At 47.2% G+C, this 21,362-nt stretch overlaps 1 protein-coding gene across 2 annotated transcripts in view; it reads left to right on the forward strand.

The window, feature by feature from the left end:
• WAC (WW domain containing adaptor with coiled-coil) overlaps positions 1 to 7,496 on the forward strand; it is an 85,085-nt gene extending 77,589 nt beyond the window's left edge. For both annotated transcript variants that reach the window (XM_081226949.1, XM_081226948.1), the window contains exons 12-14: positions 1,233 to 1,419; positions 2,627 to 2,754; positions 4,337 to 7,496. In XM_081226949.1, coding sequence (XP_081083075.1) covers positions 1,233 to 1,419; positions 2,627 to 2,754; positions 4,337 to 4,406 — 385 coding nt within the window. In that variant the 3' untranslated portion in view covers positions 4,407 to 7,496. The remainder of the gene's footprint in view (positions 1 to 1,232; positions 1,420 to 2,626; positions 2,755 to 4,336) is intronic.
• Positions 7,497 to 21,362: the final 13,866 nt, after the last annotated feature.

Raw genomic sequence — 21,362 nt, forward strand, 5'->3', positions numbered from 1 at the left:
AATATGTGATACTTGTAGAAGGCACATGATTTTATACTACTTCATTAGTTGGAAATGATACCATTTTTAACTTCCTAATAGCAGTTTTAGATTTGAATGTATTGATAAAGCCAAATATCTCATCTAAAACTTGGGCCAGTATTTTACAACTGGTGTGTGTGTGTGTCTGCGTGCGTGTGTCCTTCCTAATAATAGCCTCAACTCTGACCCTATATGGATTGCTTGTCAGATATAGAGCTGTATTGTGTAGAACTGTACTGTGTTGTCGGTTTTCTTTGTTTATTAACTTTAAATGATTTTAATTTGATTGATTTTCCTATTTTTATTTCTTGCTATGAGGTGGCAACGTAATTCAGCTGTTGTTTTTATTGTTGTTTTCTAACCAACCATTTCAGAGCATGTACATCCACTTGAGAGTTGTTCCCTTCAAAATGATCACTTTGGGAAGCTATCTACTTCAGCAGTGTTGCCATTGCTCAGAACATTTTGGGGAAATTCTTTTTTTAAATTGGCATTAGAGGCTGCAGTATAATTATAAATATCCTCAGTGGTGAAAATGCTTCATTCATCCTTTGGGAGACTTAGTTTTTGGAAATAACTGATGTGAAGCAGGTAGGAAATCAACTTGGGTGATTATTTATATCCCCGAATCCTAGCCCAAGCCATACAGTTTTAGAAGAAGAAGATAAGCAACCTCAGAGTGTTGCTTTTTTTGGTCTTATTTTGCCATTAAACTCTTCCATTGTTTTGCAATTAAAAGTTTTTTGCTTCACATTATTTCACCCTCTGATTCAGCACTTTATTCTGACATTAAACAGTCAAAGGCAGTGTACTTTTTCCCCCTCCATATCTTCATGTACTTAAGATAGAATAATGTGCCTTATATCTACAACTGTTCAAATGTGACCATTGCTTAGTTACATTCTTGTTAGTGTTTGTAGTATACAAAGTCAACAGGTTCTGCTGTCACATTTGGGAGAGTACTGATACTTTAAATTCAACTCTGACGTTAATGTTAAAGGGGCTGTTTTAACTCCCCAAAAGTGTATTAGGAATACACGATATAAGTATACTTCGGAGTTTAAGTTCTCTTTATTTGATGTTAAAATAATAAATTTTTGTTAGGAATTTGTGTACCTTTAAATGAATGAAAGGTATTGACAGACAGTGTCTAGGATACCCAGAGACCACTTGTAAACATACTACACTTTCAATTGTGTTTTCTCTTGTAGCAGCCAGAGAAGTCCGTCACCTGGTCCAAATCATACTTCTAGTAGTAATGCATCAAATGCAACAGTTGTACCACAGAATTCATCTGCCCGTCCTACGTGTTCATTAACACCTACGCTAGCAGCACACTTCAATGAAAATCTCATCAAACATGTTCAAGGATGGCCTGCAGATCATGCAGAGAAGCAGGTATGTTACATGATCACAGCAGATGTTTAACCTTTGGATGACTGGCAGCTTAATTCTACTTTGAGAAAATCTAATCTGGACCAGTGGATTCAAGCTGTATTTAAAACAAGTAATTTCTAATTAGATTGTCTGTGGTCACTTTATAAAATATTTGATGTGGATATTTGTGAGGTAACTTTTTGTGGTTTCACATAAAATATTTTAATTATCAGTATAGCTCCCATTATCAAGTGCTCAGCATTTAGCTCTGTGCTAAGTGCTTTATGTTTGTTTTCTCCACTTTCTAAAACTACTAACCAGTGCAGATAATGAGTTTTCCATTTTACTAATGAGGCCTTTAAGACCAAATAGATCTATACTAGGGTCACCCAGTTACTGCAGTGTTATGACTCAAAGCCGTTGTGCTTTTTCTACTCAGCCGGCCACTCTGATAGTTTTAGAATCTGTTAGTGCAGTTGACCCTTGAACAACTCAGGGGTTGGGAGGCAGACCCTCCACATAGTCGAAAATCCGAGTATGGTTTATAGTCAGCCCTCCATATCCGGAGTCCGTCATCCTCAGGTTCAAACAAGTGTGGATCGTGTAGTACAGTGGTGTTTATTGAAAAAAATCCACGTGTAAGTGGACCTGCACAGTTCAGATCTGTTGTTCAAGGTTCAGCTGTACTATTAATCTTACGACTCTCACTCCAGACTAGCTACTGGAGTTAGGGAACACTTTTGCTGTGGGATGAGGGACCTTAGGACATTGCAGTTACTGCCATTGGCTTTTCCCTTTTATCAAATGACTGACCATCTGAAATGTTCTTTAAGTTCATGGAAATATATTGTGTATCTCTTGATACAGGGATACAGTAGGCCCTTTTATCAGTGTTAATACCTGAACTTTACTTTGGCTGATCCAGCATCTTTATTTAACCACAAATCATGAGTCCTTCTATCCTAGCACTAAACTACTGTGAGATGGGAAATACTATCCTCCCAAGGAAACCTGAAGGGGAAATCTTAAAATGAACACTTTCCACCATTAGAGACCGTTTTTTAAAAGAAAATCATTTTCCCCCTTAGATTCATGAGCATTTTTGTGGATTTAAAGGAAAAGATTTATTCTGTAATCTTGGTATAAAGTTACACTCAAATTTAATGTTTCATTTTTTGTATGTGAATATAACTTATATTTCATGAGATTTTCATTTCTTTAATTATAGGCATCGAGATTGCGAGAGGAAGCCCATAACATGGGAAGCGTTCATATGTCAGAAATCTGTACTGAATTAAAAAATTTAAGATCTTTAGTCCGAGTATGTGAAATTCAAGCAACTTTGCGAGAGCAGAGGTAAGCTTTTCACTGAAATGAATTTTTTTCTGGTTTTTTTAGGTAATGCTAAAAATTATATATCTTAAAATAATTAGATGTTAAATTGGACTAAAGGACGTAAGTTGAATTTCATTTCTGAAATTTAAAGTTCTCTGATATATCACATTCCATGATACTGTAAACTGTGTTTTCATAATTTAATAACATTCCTGGTGAATGGTAGTGGCATCTAGATTTTATTTCTCTTAACCCATGGTAAATGCTTCATTATTAGACTTTTTTTCTTGCGTTATGACAGTATACGGTACCAGTAATGTTTTATTTAAAAAGCGGGGTGCTGACAGCAGCCAGTTACCAGGAGTCCCCTGTTGTGTTGAGAGCAGCGTTCTCTTGCTGAGGGTACATATTTCAGTTGAAATTCAAATCATTGTTTACCTTGTCCTCGCAGCATCAGTAGATTCCCTTGGCAATTACATTAAGAATTCAGTTGTCCGGGAAGTTTAATGATAATATATCTGCTTTCTTTAATTGTTTTCACTTAAACTCTGTCTCATATTTCTTAATCTAGTATCTTACTCAAGTAGGATTTCTAGACCGTGTTAAATAAATAGTATAGATATATTTTTTAATGCCTATTACAAACTCGAGGGCTTAGCTTTCAGTGGCTTCACCTCCTGTCTATACTGAGTGACTGGGTCAATAAGTAGAGCTTAATCTTGTCATGAAATCACAAAAATTTAATAAATGCCACGTTGGGATTTATAGTAAACTTGGAAAAGTGAGTTTTTATCTAACCTTTCAACTACGAAAATGTCTGGAGGTACTTGTTGAATATCAGTTGGGAATTCCCTGCTCTAGGATTGCCCTGACAGTAGTTCTGACGTGCATAAAACTTAGCTTCATTTTGGCTTTGCTAGGCAGGCGATACTCGTTACGGCAGCTTACTGAAACCGTCACGGATCGTATCAGTCCCATGCCACGTGTCATGTTTGACCGTACACAGATACCCTGCTAGAGCAAAGCAGTAACCGTCATAGTTCGCAGAAGAAAGGGGTCAGAAGAGGAACAGTGTTAACAGAGTTCATGGAAATCGAGTTAGCTGTGGGATTTGTGTTTTAGTTTTTGTTGTAGATATACATGTCAGTTGGACTTTGCTCCATTTTTATGAACCTACATTTATGTTGAGAATTGTTCTTCAGAAACGATTAGCCTCTTGCCGCTCGTTAATTCTAGGCTTATTATATTGTGGTCCAGAAAACATGCAGTGTAAGTTTATCTCATGTTATCTGCTGCCTTTTGTGTCTGGTGATGATACAGTGAACAGTTACTTTTAAGTCAGTCATTATATTCAAACTAATTATTGAGAACGGGTTTTAGAAAACTAGGAAACCTTCTAACTTTTGTCATCCTGATACTTTAATATATGTAATATTTTCAGATGGTGATTTTGTCCTAACTAGACTAATCAGTTTTAAATTACTTCATCTTAACTAGTAGTTACTCATTTTCTTTGTAAAGTTATTTTTATAGTTAAAAGTCTGGTTTTTCTGTAACATTTGTAATGACCACATGGGTTCTATTGCCCTCTTTTATTTTTCAGGATACTATTTTTGAGACAACAAATTAAGGAACTCGAAAAGCTAAAAAATCAGAATTCCTTCATGGTGTGAAGATGTGAATAATTGCACATGGTGTTGAGAACAGAACTGTAAATCTGTTGCCCAGTCTTAACATTTTTGAGCTGCATTTAAGTAGACTTTGGACCGTTAAGCTGGGCAAAGGAAATGACAAGGGGTGGGGGTCTGTGAGATTCAATTCAGGGGAAAGATACAAGACTGATTTGTAAAACCCTTGAAATGTAGATTTCTTGTAGATGTATTCTTCACGTTGTAAATATGTTTTGTAGAGTGAAGCCATGGGAAGCCATGTGTAACAGAGCTTAGACATCCAAAACTAATCGATGCTGAGGTGGCTAAATACCTAGCCTTTTACATGTAAACCTGTCTGCAAAATTAGCTTTTTTAAAGAAAAATTTGGGGGGTTAATTTATCATTCAGAAATCTTGCATTTTCAAAAAATTCAGTGCAAGCGCCAGGCGATCTGTGTCTAAGGATACAATTTTGAACCATATGGGCAGTGTACAAAATACCATGAAACAACCGTTTCCACACTTGCACCTGATCAAGAGCAGTGCTTCTCCATTTGTTTTGCAGAGAAATGTTTTTCATTTCCCGTGTGTTCCATTTCCCTCTGAAATCCTTGATCTGATTTTATCCATTTTTTAAGGCTCCTCTTTTTCTCCTTTCTTAAGGCACTGTTGCTATGGCACTTTTCTATAACCTTTTCATTCCTGTGTACAGTAGCTTAAAATTGCAGTGATTGAGCATAACCCACTTGTTTGTGTAAATTATTGAAATCCATTTGCACCCTGTAAGAATGGACTTAAAAGTACTGCTGGGCATGTGTGCTGAAAGTACATCGATGGCTCAATATACGGAAATGGCCCAATGAACATGGTTGTGGGGGAAGAGGAAACAGCTAGTCAGATGTGAATTGTATCTGTTATAATAAACATGTTAAAACAAACAAAAATTGTTATTTTTCTTTACCTTCGGTCAATGCATATTAGAATTTGAACTACCTGGGGATTCTTTGTCAGAACTATTCTTGTTGAACATTTATACTTAATTGAAGTAATTCCTTAAGGGAGGTTTTGTTTAAAGCAATTAACAGGAAATTATGTATAAGAATATTTAACGAAATATGAAATTCAACAAGAATGATTAAGTCACTTCCCAAGTGGTTGTCATTTGTTAAACCCTGGTTTACCTGTCTTGCTATTAATGACATTTCATTTTGAAGGATGTTTGTGTTGTAGCTAACTGTTCAAGTCTGGTGCTGACTGCTGTTCTTAGCCATCACAAAACGCTAAATTTGTGTAATTGGAGCTTCCTGCTGTTACCTGGAAATGGTGGGAAAGCTCAGCTTTGTATATTGTTTCCTAAAGTATATTAAAATAAAAAAAGAAACTATTGCTACTATAAAATTACCTTGGCTTTTTTTTTTCTTTGCTAAAATATTGGTCACATGGCCTTAGCATGACACTGCCAGTATTAAATCAGATCACAAGGGTTTCTTTATGCTGAAAGACCTCCTGATTTCAAAATCTTAACTTACCCAATTTAGAGGCTTTTTTTCCTCTTGAGGCAGATGTTTTCATGTGCTTTCAGAACTGCCAGCACCAAGGGCTTATTTGTGATGTTAGACGTCGTTTACACTCTGGGGGCTAAGATCCCAGACTGCTCTTGTGCTTTAAGCAAGTCTTTAAGGCTTAGAAAGATAATGCTCAGATTTTTCAGTAAATTTAAAAAAGGTAAACTCTAAGCAATAGTATGGATGGTACTTTCTAAAATACAAAAATGTTCCAGTGTAATTAAGAATTAAAGTGATACTGGAAACTGATTTTTTTTTTAAATTGCAACTTGAGGATACTTATAAAATGTAAGAAAAAGCAAATGTTATAAATTATATCGCCATGAAATGTTAATACCTGTGAGATTGTTGATATTTGCTGGACTTGACTAGTGCATGTAGATGAAACTCCGGAGAACTGTGTTAAGTTAGAACCCTTACTGATGTAGTCCTATATCTTTTCTGGAGAGATGATGTAGTAGGCAGATGTTTCCTAATCAGATGGCAACTTGTGATTTAAGCTAACTTTGAACTTGGTTTGCCAGTTGTTTATTGATCTATGTCACCTTATTTTGACTTTTAAAAATGTTTATATCCCTAAAGGAACTGCTCACATACACATATGTGATGCCTAATTTGAAATTTTCCTGGTGAATTTTTAAACAGAATTAAAAATTTTGTGGAAATATTTTTATAATATTTGATTCACTTATTCTGTAGTGAATTACTTTAAATACTGCACTTTAATACACACATGGTGTCCAGCTACTAACCTTCTTGAGGTAACCAGGGAATATTTATTAAAATAGGCATAGTATCCCAGAATCTTCTTTATCTAGTTCTCCTGTTGCCATGGCTTTGAGCATGTATCTCATTTTGGTGGACACCTTGGTTCAGATAGTTTGCGAATAGAAATACAAATAGCCCCTGGGAAACCTCAGGGTTTTTATTTTTCTGTTTTGAAAGGGACATGAGTGGTGTTACACTCAAACCTTAAAAACTGATGTTGTAATAAAATGTATTTTGTGAAGGTGGGTCTGTTAGAGTCTTACCCTAAGGAGCCAGCCTCCCTACCTTTTTCCCCTTTGTTTTCTGTTTAACTAGTTTGACTAACTTTTAATTTTAAAACTTGGGCTATATCTCCAGATTTTAAGCACACTGAAAACTCTGTCAGCCCTTTTTAAAGACATTATGCTGCTTTTAATAGCCCAAATGAGTGATTTTATCTTCCAGATTTTATGTATCTGCTTCACAGTTGTAAAATCTTGGAAAGGAGGTGCTTAAAAGTTTTTGAAGAATTAATTGTGAACCCATTTCAGAAACAATCTATTGTTGTCTTTAAACACAACCTTAACTTCAAGGGATTGTTTCAAAGGGGAGGGGGCAGGGCGTGAAGTAATTCACTGCAAACCGGAACTATTGTAGTTCAGGACTTAGAGCTACTGTGTTTAGATGTGGGGTTTGAATATACGGATTTCTTTTCAATACTGTAAATACGGCTATATTCTTGTATTTGTACTGGAGTGTACAAAATGACACTGAAAAGTAATAAATATGTTTTGACTACATTGTGCAGTTATTTCAGAACAGTCTGTTTTGAAAGAGTGCATAATTTTATGCGTTTGAAGAAGAAAACTTAAAATACCAGGTTACTACAAAATTTTTAAATAGTTGTGTTCCAGGCACGTTTCATAGAATTTCTTAATTGCACTGTTTTAGTGAAAAACTTGGCTTAGAGTTGGGATTCTTTAGATCCTGTTATGATTTGCTGTACCCATTTCCCCTGATTCCGAGCTTGGGGAGTGCCCTCAAAGTGCATCCTGCTGAGGTGAGCTCGGCCAGGCCCTCGGCTTTCAGAATCCCACTCTTAGGTCGGTTTCACCCAGGTTATCTGCAGCCCTGGTCTCTTCCTTGAGCTCCCAACCAGTTAGTTTAACACTGGCCTTACCACGCGTGGCAAATTCTCTTAAGAAAAAGAGGAGCTCTTGCGCTTAAGACTTTTATCCTCCCCCTGTTCCCCGTCTTCAGGGGCCGACCCCGCGGTTCCCCCAGTTGCTCAAGACCCAGACGTTTTGTTCCCACACGTGCTTTGCCTTCCCGAGGTGCTTCGGGCCTGAGAGCCGCTGCCCACGTTTACCCCTCCAACCCAGCCCTCGCTCCTCTTTGAACCCGGCGCTGCCACGGCCTCCTGCCTTCCTGTCCGCACGCGCATACACGTGCACAGCCTGCTCTCCGTGGCGTCACGCTCAGAACAAAACCCAGAGCTCCCCCGTGGCTTCTGTGTTCAAGCCCCGAACGTTAGCGCTGTCTCACGTCTGGTTCCTCCCTTGCTCGCTGCAGTCAGTCCCCCAGGGTCCTCCGTTCTCTTGCCTGGAAAGCCCTGTTCCCAGAGGCCTGCACAGCTAGCTGGCTGCCCATTCAGTCTCTTCTCAGAGGCCTTCCCCGACCTCCCATCCAAATCAGAGCACCACTCTCTATGCCTGCGCGCTGGTATTCTTCAGAAGATAGTTACTGAATGAATTACGAGTGTTAAAGGGCTATGGACAGAATCAATTTAAGAGGATTGATTGACAAAGATTACGGAGCTTTTCAAGTTGTAATTTTGGTCCTCTCACCTTGGGAGATGGGCACGGAACAGCAGCTAGTTTAATTGGTTATCAAAACGGAACTCCAAACCCATTTTAATTGCTAGCATTGTGAAATGTGTGCTCGCTCACTCCCTCTCTCTCTCTCCCTCTCTCTCCTCTCTCTCTCTCTCTCTCAGGCAAGGTTAGTCAACTTGAACACATTTTAAGATTAAGCCACTGAGAAGCAAGATGCTACTTCTGCTGGGAGAAGCCTGGGGAGATGGACCAGCAGAAGAGGGGGGTTGGAGACTGGGTCCAGGATTCACAGGGAGGGAAGGTTTGCTAGGCCCATGTCTTCAGTTCAGATGATGCCTTGACATCCAACCAGATCCTTCTTTCAGGATGGGTGTTTTAGGCAGAAGACACATACTATGCTCTGAGATGTGTCACTGACGGAGGAGCATCTTTATTACATCCACCCTAGAGGAGAACAGCTGGGGTGTGAGAATTCCCTGCTTTTGCGACTGGGTGCACTTCATAAACAGGTGTCTTTTTCCTTTTTGTGTGTGCCTACTGTTTAATTGCCCAGTTTGACCAGTCTATGCGGGTGTGTTGTGGCCTCAAGTTTTCTCATCCTGTTGAGGTAGTCCCAGGGTTATTACCTTGGAAGAAAAAGGCAGAATGCAAGGACAATGTTTGTTTCTTTACTGTATTATGTATTCCCATCACCTAGAAAAATCAGCACCTAGTGTATGCTCAAATATTTTTGCATGAATGAGTGAAGTAAACATTTTAACTATTTGCTTTGTAGGATTGCTCAAATTTGTATTTAATATTTAAATGTAATGCATTCAAACTTTTTTATTTAAAAAATAATTCATGATTAAAGAGGAGAGCTTGAACAGAGTCATTGTGAAATATCAACAGGCCACTCCCTTAAATTTCACTTTTTTTTTCCATTCTGATACCTTGACATTTTATCATCTTTTTGAGCTAAAACTGTTAAAAGTGATAAGCAGGAGATAGTTCCATGGTTGGAGAGGCTCTAATTTTTGAAATGCCAATGCAGAATCTCAGGCTCCATCTCTCTTTACCTGTTTGACAAGCACAAGGGTTGCAAAGATATTATGTAAAATACTGATGATGGAATTACAGCATAAGATAGCTGGTGAAATATCCCCCAATGCTTAACAAAAGTATTTGAAGAGCCAAAATATTCCTCCAGAAACGTCAAAACAATGAAAAAAGTACAAACCTGTCCTGTAATCTGTGAAAGGTGACGGCTGGAGAGAAAACCGGACAGAAAATTTTGGTGGAGTTTAGCACATCCAGTCACCCCTGACTTAGGGCCCAGCCAGAAGGTAGAAGTCACCCTGGGTGTTTCCAAAGGAGGGAAATTGAAGCTGGCGGAGGGTAAACCAAGGCAGGCCTGACTGGAGGGAACAGCGGGGCAGCTCCCACCCAGGGAGCCGGGTCCAAGGCAAAGGCGAGCCCACTGAGGAAGATGCCAGCTGCGCAGAGAGGGAGAAGGCCCACCTCCCCACCTCTGCTTCGGCCCAGTTCGGCAGAGCTTACCCAGAAGCAGGACGGCAAGAGAGCCCGGCACGTGCTCTGCAGCCCTGAGCTGGGAAGAAACGGGAGGAAAACGGACCTAAGAGCAAGCAAGCAAATAACCAGCTCGAGCAGAACAAGGGACGAAAGTGTGCCAGTTTCAGCAATGCTTCCTGGCAGGACTTGATGCAGCACCGTCTGTGAAGTCCTAACAGATGTCTGAGAAACTGTATTGTGACCCAAACATTACAGTTAGCAAGTTCAAATATAACGACAGCAGACACTCCCAAACATAAAAGGGTCAGAGACCTTGAAGAAAGCAATAACTGACGAAATCTAACCAAGAGATGAAGGGAGAAGGTGGTGAAAGCACCATTGGTGACGTGGAAGCAACCTAGACCTGCGACCCCAGAAGACGGGGCACGAGGCTCATGATGTAGGAAAGCGTGGCAAGGTTGGGATAAGGAAATGGGAGGAGATCCAAGTGCAGTCATTGGCTTCTTAGCAGGGAGAAAACAGGAGGCTGATCAATAGGAAGATGCTCTGTATGGGCAGGTCAAGCGCTTGCTCCAGCCGAGGCAAAACAATCATAAACAATTTGAAAACGTAAACGCACAAAAAATTCAGAACTCAATACAAAATGCCTAAAACAGAAATAGTTGCTGTGAAGAAAACAAAACATGGTAATAAATTAGAGACCCACAAGGGAGGGAGGTGAGGGGTTTATCACGGAGCCTGGAAAAGCCTCGCCTAAGACGTGACCTTTGGGCTGAGCCCTGAGGAGGGGGAACGAGGCAGCATGTCAAGTTCCACGTCACATGAGGCTCGGCCGCACGTCACGTGAGGCTCCGCGGCACGACAGGGGAAGCTGTCCCGGGAACCTCGCGAACAGAAAGACGCCTTTATCACCTCTGTTACTTCCAAGACTCCTTGGGAAATACTACTGTGGTTTTCAGTGATGCGAGGAAGCCAAGCTCAAGGGCGCTGGCTGTGCAACTGTGTGCGTTTATTCCCAACTCTGTGTTTAATGACTGCACGTTGGCAGCTCGAAATTGGCCACGGTGGTGATATGGACACCATGGAAATGGACTAACCCTCAAACCAGGCTTTACCCCACCCCCCGGGCCTGTTGTTAAGTATTCATCAGCACACTTCTGCATCTCTGACTAGCATTATCGCCCTACCAAATGTCTAGTTAATAAAAACGTGGACAAGTCCCCGGGCCAGTCTCTCCTGCCCCGGACACGACTAGAAGGAAAGGCAGCGGGCAGGCCGCTCGCCAGACCCTCTCTCGGCCAGGACCGGCCCCCTGCGCCCTGTTATTTAGCACTTTCACAGGCTCCATCCATGACCTCAGGGGAACCGCGCCGCAGGCCTGGAGGGAAAGGATGGGGATCGGGGCATGAAGCTCGCAAAGGGCCCTCTTCCTGCCTCTGTGTCCCCCCTCAGCGTGGCACACTTTTTTTAACACTTTACTTTAGCTCAGGGTTTTCCACAGCAAGAATGTTTGGGTGACAGGCACGATTAACTTCAGGGGTGACGCAACCTCTGGCTCACGTGGTCCCGTCAGGAGCCTGGAGGATTCTCCTCTCCCACATGCGCTGTGTCCTCTGCCCTAAATCCCACCGGAGAAGGGGTCAGCCTACCCTTCGGGGCCCTTCCCTGAGTCCCTTCAACTATTGTTACTTTCCATTTTGTTTCTGACTCCTCTCCTGCTTTAGTGTAGAAATAGAAAAGGAATGTCAGCTGATCAAGAAAAAAAAGGGAGCATCTACAAGGAAAACTGTCCAGCATTGAGAGGGGATGGAGCGGCACCTGTGTACCAACCGGGAGAGAGAGAAACTGAGCTCAAGAGACAGTCAAGTCTGAGACTTCCCTGGTGGCCCAGTGGTAAAGAATCTGCCTTCCAATGCGGGGGAAGCGGGTTCGATCCCCGGTCAGGGAACTAGGATCCCACATGCCGCGGGTCAACTAAGCCCGCGCGCCACAACTGCTGAGCTCACGCGCGCCTCAACAAGAGAGCCTGCATGCCGCAAACTACAGAGCTGAGCTCACGCGCGCCTCAACAAGAGAGCCTGCATGCCGCAAACTACAGAGCCCACGCGCCACAACTAGAGGAGGGAAAACCGGCACGCCACAGCTGGAGAGAAGCCCGTGTGCCTCCATGAAGACCCTGCGTGCTGCAACTAAGACCCAGCGCAGCCAAATATAAATAAATAATAGATCTTAAAAAAAAAAAAGATGAGCCAACTCAAGCCAGCGCCTGCGCTGCAGGCCAGCAGGAGACCCTCTCCCTGCATCCTCTCTGCTTCCAGTCAGTCAGTCATGTCCATCATCTTCTGTCTAATGCCGTGCAGGGTTAACCATATTTTGTTTGGTTGGCTCCACCGAGCTTACCAAGCAGGGAAAGCCACTGATGTCTAAGAAGGTGCAAAGCTGCCCTTGAGGCTGTTGGCTGGAATCCAGTCCCCCAGGGTCCGATTTGCCCGTAAGCAACACACAGGCCCGAGGAGTCCCACGCAAGGACACACACGGTCCTCATTCCTGAATCTGGATATTGACATTGGGAACATGCTTGCCCTCTCTCCTCGCCTGTCCCAGTGATGCTTGTGACTTTTTATTTTGCAAAATGTCAGACCTATGAGATGTGAAGAGAACCGTCCAACGGACACCTGTGTGCTACCATCCGGAATCGGTCACTAACACTGTCGTAGCCCCGTTCCCTCCCTTCCCCCCAGACCATCTGGAAGTCAGTTGTAGACACTGTAGCACTCACCCTCCACACGCCAGCGTGACTCTCCCACAGGTAAGGATAGCACCTCACATAACCAATAACACTGTATCACAAGAACAGATACCATTGGGTGGAGTTTGGGAGTTAAGGAAAATTAGAGAAACATCCATATGGAGGTCAAATCAGGGCTGCTTTGGCTTTCCACTGTGTAAATTGGCTTTTAGAATCATTCTCTACAAGCATACTTGAACGTTTTACAATAAGCATCTTCTTTTGCAGTCAGGAAAAGAAAAGGGTTTGAAGCGGCATCAGGACCCGCAGATCTCAGCACCGGGCGGGCTGGGCCGTCCCGCTGGTGACACTAGGTGGCGGTGTTGGGCTGCCTTCAGGCAGATCATCCGAACCCGCAGGAAGGTCCCCCAGACACTTTAGGGCTGGGGCGGGAGAGGAGGATGGTGACGCTTTCAGAGAAGTTGCTAGAACTGCGAGCAGACTCTGAAGAGACTGGAAGGGGGGAATGGCGGAGACCTTATTTTAATGAACACCCTTCTTTTGCGGGGATATTGAGTCAGCACCGTCTCCGAGTCTGACCCACTGAAGTCAAATCCAGGCTCTGCCCTTCAAAGCTGACTTGCCATAGACTCAAGGAGGCTCGATGTCGCTGATCGTGTGTAGGACCTGCTGCACGGGACAAACGTTGACGATGCTCGGAAAGTCCTTAGCATGTGCCCGACACAAGGCACGAGCCGTGCCCTGCGGCTGTGGTCACTCATTCCTCCCCAACATCGGGTCCCTGTTGGCTTTATCCTCCTGAAAACCTCGCTGCCTCTGCTCTAGCCCACCTGTTTTCCAGAGCTACCTGTGTGTTGGGCGGACAGTGGACTCCTCTTCAGGTTAGGGAGGTGGACAGCAGCCTCGTGTTCAGAGCAGGACTGCACGTCCTCATGAGGTTTAGACGTTATGTACTTGTGGCTTCTCTCCCACCACTTGAGGAGTAAACCCCACAAAGGCAGGGCCTGTATGTGTCTCGTTTGTTTCCGGCAGCGTCCCCAGCGCCTAGACTAGAATAGGGCCTGGCACGTAAGTGCTTAATAAAGGTCTGTTGAATGCGTAAACCCCCTGCCCCTTAACTGGAAGCAATCCCACCCTCTGCTAAGTTCTCTCCTCCTTCATCTGAACGCTCACCGTCGCATTGGATCTGTTGGTTCTGGAGCTGTCGGGATAGTAAGCAGTGCCCACGAGAGTAGCTCAGATTTGCATCCTATCAGATGCCTGCCTTGGGCACAGCAGTTCCTTGGTTGTTTTTGGCTATTTCTTTGGCTGTAGGTTTACTGTTTGGTGTTTAAATCATAGAGTTGGAGTTTTCAGAGCTGGAAAACATCCTCGAGGGCACTTTTCTGATGTCCTTATGGACAAAACATTTAGTTGTCCATGTGGAGATGAGCAGTCTAGGGCAGCGCCTGGGACAGAGGGAAGGAACCCAGGAGGAAGTCGTCTGAGCAGCACAGAACCTGCAGGAAGGACATGCTGTGCTGTTGCAGGAAGCCGTCCGCCTACCCTCCTCTGTCCACCCGGAAAACTCCAAAGGCTGTGGCTGGCCGGGTTCTACTCACCACCCACTCTCATCATGCGAGTGGGCTCGAGTGTCAGATGTGCCAGGATCGCCGTGCTGGCGACTGGATTGGAGGAGGAACAAACTGGGCTAGGTGGAAACAGGAGACGGGGAAGTGGGCCATTTGATGAGAGCGCCGGCAGGTGGATGGGGCAGGTCAGGAGTCCAGGGGGACAGTAGCCCAAAGTGGACAGTGATTCATTTACACAGGAAGACGCCAGCCAGGGGATGGTAGCAGCAGTGGTCCTTGGGGGTGGGGCCCTGGATGAACTGGGAAAAACGACTAGATCGTGGGCAAGGAGATCAAGGTCTAGTTCAACAACCATGAACACTGATCAGGGGCACGAAGCCCCGGCTTGCAGGAAACTCACAATGTAGTTCAGGGCTGGGATCTCTGTTCTCGGTAGGGTCTGGGCTGGAAGATGAAGAAAATAAGGCGGCCGCACCCCGAGAGGACATTAGGGACGAGCTGAGAGTCAGCTGGCACCTGGGTACCTGGCTTTCCTTACTTGCTAGGTTTACAGCCCAGGGCGAGATGCGATTAATCTCCTCTGGGAACACCGAATGGTCAGCCGGGACAATCAGTGCAAAGGAATTCAGATAGACCTGAGTTCACATCTCAGCCCTGTGGATTTCTAGCTCCGAGACCTTGTGAGAACCAGCTCTGGGGAGTGTGATCTTCCTCGCGGGTAACAAGGGGATTTTGTGACCTACTTTGAAGGGTGATTGTGACAATTAAATGAGAGATGATGGATGTAACGGAAGGTGCTAAATCGATGGTACTTATTATCTATCTAATTTGGGGGAAAGCAGGCATTATTGTTAGTGGGGTTTGTATCTCTTAGGAGTTGGCAAGAATTTAAAAGGGGGAGAAATAAAAATAAAAGGGGGGAAACGTTACATCAGTAGGCGGATGATGGGCTAGACCGGCTTCGATCTGATCTTTGCTTTTCTGCTCAGATCCCAGGGGGAACAGAAGGTAGCAGAACCCAGCCAGGAGAAGCCAAATCTACAGAATGAAACAGATTCCTCTCTTTTCCGAAGAGAGAGGCCGGGGAGTGACGGGGTCCGGTATTTGCAGACCTGTGAGCAGTACCGTGGTGGCTCTAGAAACAAAGCTTGGGACTTTCTCTACCTGAAGAGGAAGGAAGTTGAAAAATCTTCCCGAAGGGGAAGAGAATATGAGTTTGATGTAGCAGTCACCACCTGTGGATGTTTCACTTTAACCAGGAACGTGTGTGTTTGCTTCGCCCTCCATCGGGCCTTCATTTACACCGCCCTGTGGTGAGAAGCCATGAAGGGGGTATTTAGCAAATTGAACTACTTGGCTGCTTTTGTGTGAGTGACTGCTCCACGCACTGCACTTCTCTGATCTGTCAGCTTTCCATTCCAGGCCAGTGCACGTACGAAGCCAGGATGTTACTTTTGTGGGGTAGCTACCAGCCGAGCCGGTGGTGCTCGGACAGCAGTGATGAGCCTCAGAGGTGCCGGACCAACCTGCGAGGCAAATGCAGCCACGCTGCTTGGGCTACAAAGGCAGCCACTGCGTTCAGTCATCGATCAGGTCCCTACTACACACTGGGTTGTCGCACAAGATCATCTCCGTAGCCGCTGTAACGACCCTGCGGGGCGCTTGTCCTCCACCCGCCCAGGTAGCGGTGGAGTGGCTGGGAGTTAGGCCAGGTCTGTGAACCGGACCAAGCCACCTCCCCACCCTCTGCTTCTCTGACAGGGAGCCGCACAGGGGAGGCCACCCGCAGGGGGCTCTGCTGCCCTTTCTTATGCAGTACGGCCCCTGCATATGAAGCTTCAAAATCGCAAGCTCTCAAAGATGCGAACATGCGTTCGCGTGTCCAGTCACGTGTTAGTTCACGTGTCTGGCGTACGTTGTCACGTGTGTGCGTCCTCTGCAAGTGGTCATGCTTTTGTGTACTTTACTGTACAGGACTGTGTAGACCACAGTAGTGCAGCATCTTTATTTCAAGCCCAGGATGTCCAGAAGCGAGCGTGAAAGCAGCGGTATATAGCCGACTGTGTTAGTTGGATACCTAGACTAACTTTGTTGGACTTACAAACAAATCAGACTTACAAATGCGCTCTTGGAATGGAACTCGTTCGGATGTAGGGGACTTACTGTATTTTCTTCCGTCTCTGGCTTAAACCGGTGATGCCAGTTTAATCCCAGTTGTGCAGTCACCGCCAGGTGCAGACACACCTACGAGCTAGCAGGAAGGCGGGTTCGCACCATGGGCTCTGGGGGTCCCGGCAGCACTGGCAGGGCAGCTTCAGGGCCCAGGACGAGCTGCAACGTCTGTTGGTAAAGGGTGACATTCTTTTTGCCCATTCACGCGGCAAACATTGAGCACCTTCTCGTGTGCCAGAAAATTTCCCCGGTGCTTGGGACACATCACTGAACAGAAACGCCCCTGCCTGCTGGAACGCGCACGCTTCCACGGGAAAACAGACAACAAATGGTAAACATCACACTTAAGTAAATTACGTGGTGAGTTAGAAGGTGATAACTCATGATATGAGTTGAATATCATGATATGATATTCGTGATATGAATAAAGCTCAAGAAGAGCAGGGTGAGAAAATCCAGATGTGTAAGTGGTGCAGGAACAGACTGCCGTTTTATTTCATTTTAAAAATTACTTTGTCTTTTGATTTTTTTGGCTGCATCCCACGGCACGCAGGATCCGAGCTCCCCAACCAGGGATCGAACCCGTGTCCCCAGCAGTGGGAGCGCAGAGTGCTAACCACTGGACCCCTGGGGAGCCCCATGTTGCCACTTTGAATAGTGTGTTGGGGGGTCAGCATGGTTGAGCGGTGGCACGGAGCCAAGATTGGGGCAAAGGCCCACCGGGTAGAGCAGGCCTGGCGTGGGGCAGGCGGAGCCATCGGCAGGGGCACCGGCAAGCTTGGATGGGTGGCGGGTCCACATCACGTGGGGCCCCGGAGGCACGTGAGGAGTGAGCCAGGTCCATTGGAGGGTTTTGGTTGGAGCAGATCACGCTTACGTCTTAGAGGGCTGTGTGCCGAGAAGAGACCGAACGGGGGTGCAGTGAGGGGAGAAGCACGGCCCTTAGGAGCTACTGTAGAGGTCCAGGCGCGAGGTGCTGGGGGCTGGGCCATGCCGGGAGCACTGGGAAGGCGGCCGACCTTGCTGCTCGGTGCGCTAGATGCTGGGGGACGGGGAGTGACCCTTCGGTTCTGGGAAGAGTGAAGGAGAGAGGTGGGAGGTGGCCCCGGTTGCTCCCAGGACATGGTTGCGGATGGCGCAGGGCCGCTTGGGCACCTGCAGCGCTGGCACGGTGGGACGTGGCCTCCACGAAGGGCCCGGGATCAGGTGGAAGGACCCCATTTCCACCGCTCCACCAGTCCCTGCGGCCTTCGAGGGGCTCAGGGGGGCACGATGCTGGCGGGTGAGGTGGGTCCGCTGGGGAATGTGGTGTGTGTGCACGTGCGTGCGTACGTGTGTGTGCGCGTGCTGCATGCGTGTGCGTGTTGTGCTGCGTGCGTGCGTGCGTACGTGTGTGCACGCACGTGCGTGTGTGCGTGCTGCGTGTGTGGGTGTGTGCGTGCGTGTGTGCGTGTGCCAGGGAGGGGTCCTGCCTTGGGCAGGTGGGGGCAGGGGCGGGACCACGCGGCGCTGCCTCATCAGGGCCCCAGGCCCTCGGGGAGGCAGGGTCCCCGTACACCTGCCCAACAGGCCCAGCGAGGTTTGTTACGCCAGAGGGAGTAAAAGCCCACCTTGGCACTGTGGGCCCTGCTGGGCCCTGGCTGCGGGACCTTAGCGTCCGGCCGGGCTGGCGGCTCGGGGGCGGCTCGGGGCGGCAGCGGGAGTCAGCGCCCTTCTCTGCGCCGAGGACCAAGGCTCGCCTGGGGCAGCGCGGCTCAGCTCCTCCGCGGGCGCCTCCAGGGACCGCGACCTTCCCTCTCGGAACCGCCCCCGTGTGGGTGACGGGCTGTGGGGCCGCCAACCCGACGCTGCCAGAGCCAGGGGCCCCGCCGCCCGCAAGGAGAGCCGAACGAAGCGGGGCTCAGGGCTCGCTGACGAGGTCAAGGCCTGGTTGTCCACACCGCCCGCAGCCACTTGGCAGAGGCCGAGCAGCCGAGTGCTTCCCGCCGTGAACCCAGCCCGCCTTTCCAGAAGGGTCGGGGCCCGGGGGAAAGGAAGGCCTCTTCTGGGGGATCGTGGACACGGGGCATGCGCACGGAAGCCTCCAGAAGTCCACCCGAAAGGCAGGAAGGGGGACTGCCCTGGGGGCCTGGTGGCTAAGGGTCCGCGCTCCCAGGGCAGGGACCCGGGCTCCATCCGCGGCCGGGGAGCCGGATCTCACTCGCTGCAACTAAGACCCGGCGCAGCCCAACAGACAAACAAATAAATACTATTTAAAGTCACATAGAATAAAATAAAAAGGCCGGAAGGTAGGGAGGCGGGGAGGCGTCCCGCCCGCGCGGCCGGCCGCCCGGCGTGAATAAGCCTCCGTCCCTGAGGAGGGGGACGTTGCCGCCGCGCACGATGGGGAGAGGCCTGACCGCACTCTCGACGTGCGGGAAACTCCTGACCCCTCCGCTCTAGCTGTCCTGCCACGTGCCAGGTAAACATTTGGGAGGAACGCTTTTCCCTCGGGGCCAGGTGGCCCTCAGGGAGGCTGGCAGAGGCGGGCCTGGTCACAGGCTCCGGCCCAACTGCCCAGGGGTCACAAGCGCCCTGCACGCGCCACGGGACGCCTGGGGTCGCGGCCTGTGCAGCCGGGGAGCTGCCCGCTCACCCGCCCTGCGGGCAGGACAGCGGCCCCTGGGCGGCCGGGGGCTGTGCGGGGGAATTCAGGCCTGGGCGGCGGCTCCTGGTAGAGACACGGAGGCCGCCAGCGAGGCCTCTCCGCGCCGGGGCGCCCGGGAGTAACGGCAGCGGCTTCGTGTGGCCAGTCACCCGGAGACCCCCCCCCCCGCCGCCGCCGCCGCCGCCGCCTGCCACCTCTAACCCCAGCTCTGCGACCAGGGGAGGGGGAGCGGGGCCGCGGTCTAGCTGAGTCTGCCGTGTCCCGTCCCTGCCACACCCTCTGCAGCCCGCGTGGGGCCCAGCCCTGGGCTCTGCAAGCCGGGGCCCTGCCCGGCAGGAGTCAGAGCTGCAGAGACCAGGAACGGGTCACGTCCGGAGAGGTTCGGGCCGTGACGTCCAGTGGTCCCCAGACAGGTGAAGGGGCGTCGCCGCAGGGATGGTGCCTCCGCTGAGGATGCTCCGAGGGGACGTGTGATGTTTAAAATCCTGTCAAGTCTGTAGGTCTCGCAAAGGAAGACTTTGCAGGCAGGAGGGTCTCTAAACCCCAGGAGGGCTGCAGAAAGAGGCAGGGTCTGCTTGGGGCAGCCCGAGGGGCCAGGCGGGGGTGCGTGTGGAGGCCTCTTCCAGCCTGGGATGCGCTGGGATCTGAGTTAACGAAGAGATGGGTTCAGGGGGAAGAGCCTGTACGGACCAGCAGGCAGCTGAGAGACGGGCATGTGCGCCATGTGCGAGGTGTGCACAGGGGCGGCAGGGAGTCCGGCGCCGACGCTTTCTGATTCAAAGGAGGAGCGAGACGTATGAGTTTTGTGGCCACACTGTAATTAGACGCTCTCGGTGCCCTGGCCAGCGTTGTCACCGGTGCCACTTGAGCAGACCTGTTGACGGGGCCTGATCTTTCTCCCAGAGGCTCGTAGGCGCCTGATTAAACACTAGCTCCGGCCTCAGCTGTGAAGTCCTGCTCTGGATGCCTTCCACTGACGCCAGACCAGTTCTGCTCGGGCAAAGCTGCAGGATCAGGGCTGGGGAGGGTTTATTTATCTAGAAAACTGAATCAGGCTTGGACCTAAAACCAGAAACTGTGACGTATCTAGACCAGAGCTGGGAAAACATCCTCACAGTGTTCAGAGCCTTCTGGTGGCATCTCCTCATTTACGGTTTATTTTGGGATGATGATGTTTCAAGTTCTTGGACTTTCCAGAAACTTACTGTATTTCATGGGCTTCATTCACCAACCTCCCAGAAATCTGTATCAAAGCAAGCCTGCACTTACGGTGTTGGAGGGTTGCCTTCTGCTCTGAGTTCTCCTGTAGCCCAAGCATCTTTCGTGGAGACACTTGGGCTTTTGGGAGTTGGGGGTAGGACCCTGTGATAAGCTTGCAGACCTTCAGTCATTCAGTGAGAGCTTCTCCCTTGTTGAGGCAGGATTAAAAGGTCAGAAGCACTCAAAATCTAGAATGGGGTGACCTGTGCTGGACTTCTAGATTCTAAATTAAAAGATTGCAGTCTGTATATTTCTCTTTAAGTATTGCTTTGGCTGCCTTCCACAAATTATGATATGTTGTATTTTTATTATCCTTCCGTTTGAAAACTTCTTTGTTTTGTTTTTTGTTTTGTTTGCTTTCATTTTTATTTTATTTTTTATTGAAGTTTACTTGATTTACAGTGTTGTATTAGTGTCAGGTGTACAGCAAAGTGATTAAGTTATATATATATATATGTTATATATAAATATATTAAGTTACATATATATATTCTTTTTCAGATCCTTTTCCACTATAGTTTATTACAAGATACTGAATATAGTTCCCTGTGCTATACAGTAGGTCCTTATTGCTTGTCTATTTTATATATAGATAGTAGTGTGTATCTGTTAATCCCAAACTCCCTTTCCCCTTTGGTAACCATAAGTTTGTTTTCTGTGTCTGTGAGTCTGTTGAAACCTTTTCTAATGTCCCTTTTAACTTCTTCTTCAGTCTGTGGATTGTTCAGAAGTGTGTTGTTTAATTTTCAAATATTTGGGGGTTTCCTAGTTATATTTTTATTATTGATTTCTAATTTAATTTTGTTATAGTCAGAGAGCATACTTTATATGATTTCAATATTTAAAAGTTTATAGAGGCTTTTTTCTAGCCCAGCATATAGTTTATGCTGCTAGAGGTACCATGAGTGAAAAGAACGGTG

The sequence above is a fragment of the Mesoplodon bidens genome (genome assembly GCF_964165515.1).
Source record: "Mesoplodon bidens genome assembly, chromosome: 3".
Lineage (NCBI taxonomy): Eukaryota > Metazoa > Chordata > Mammalia > Artiodactyla > Ziphiidae > Mesoplodon > Mesoplodon bidens.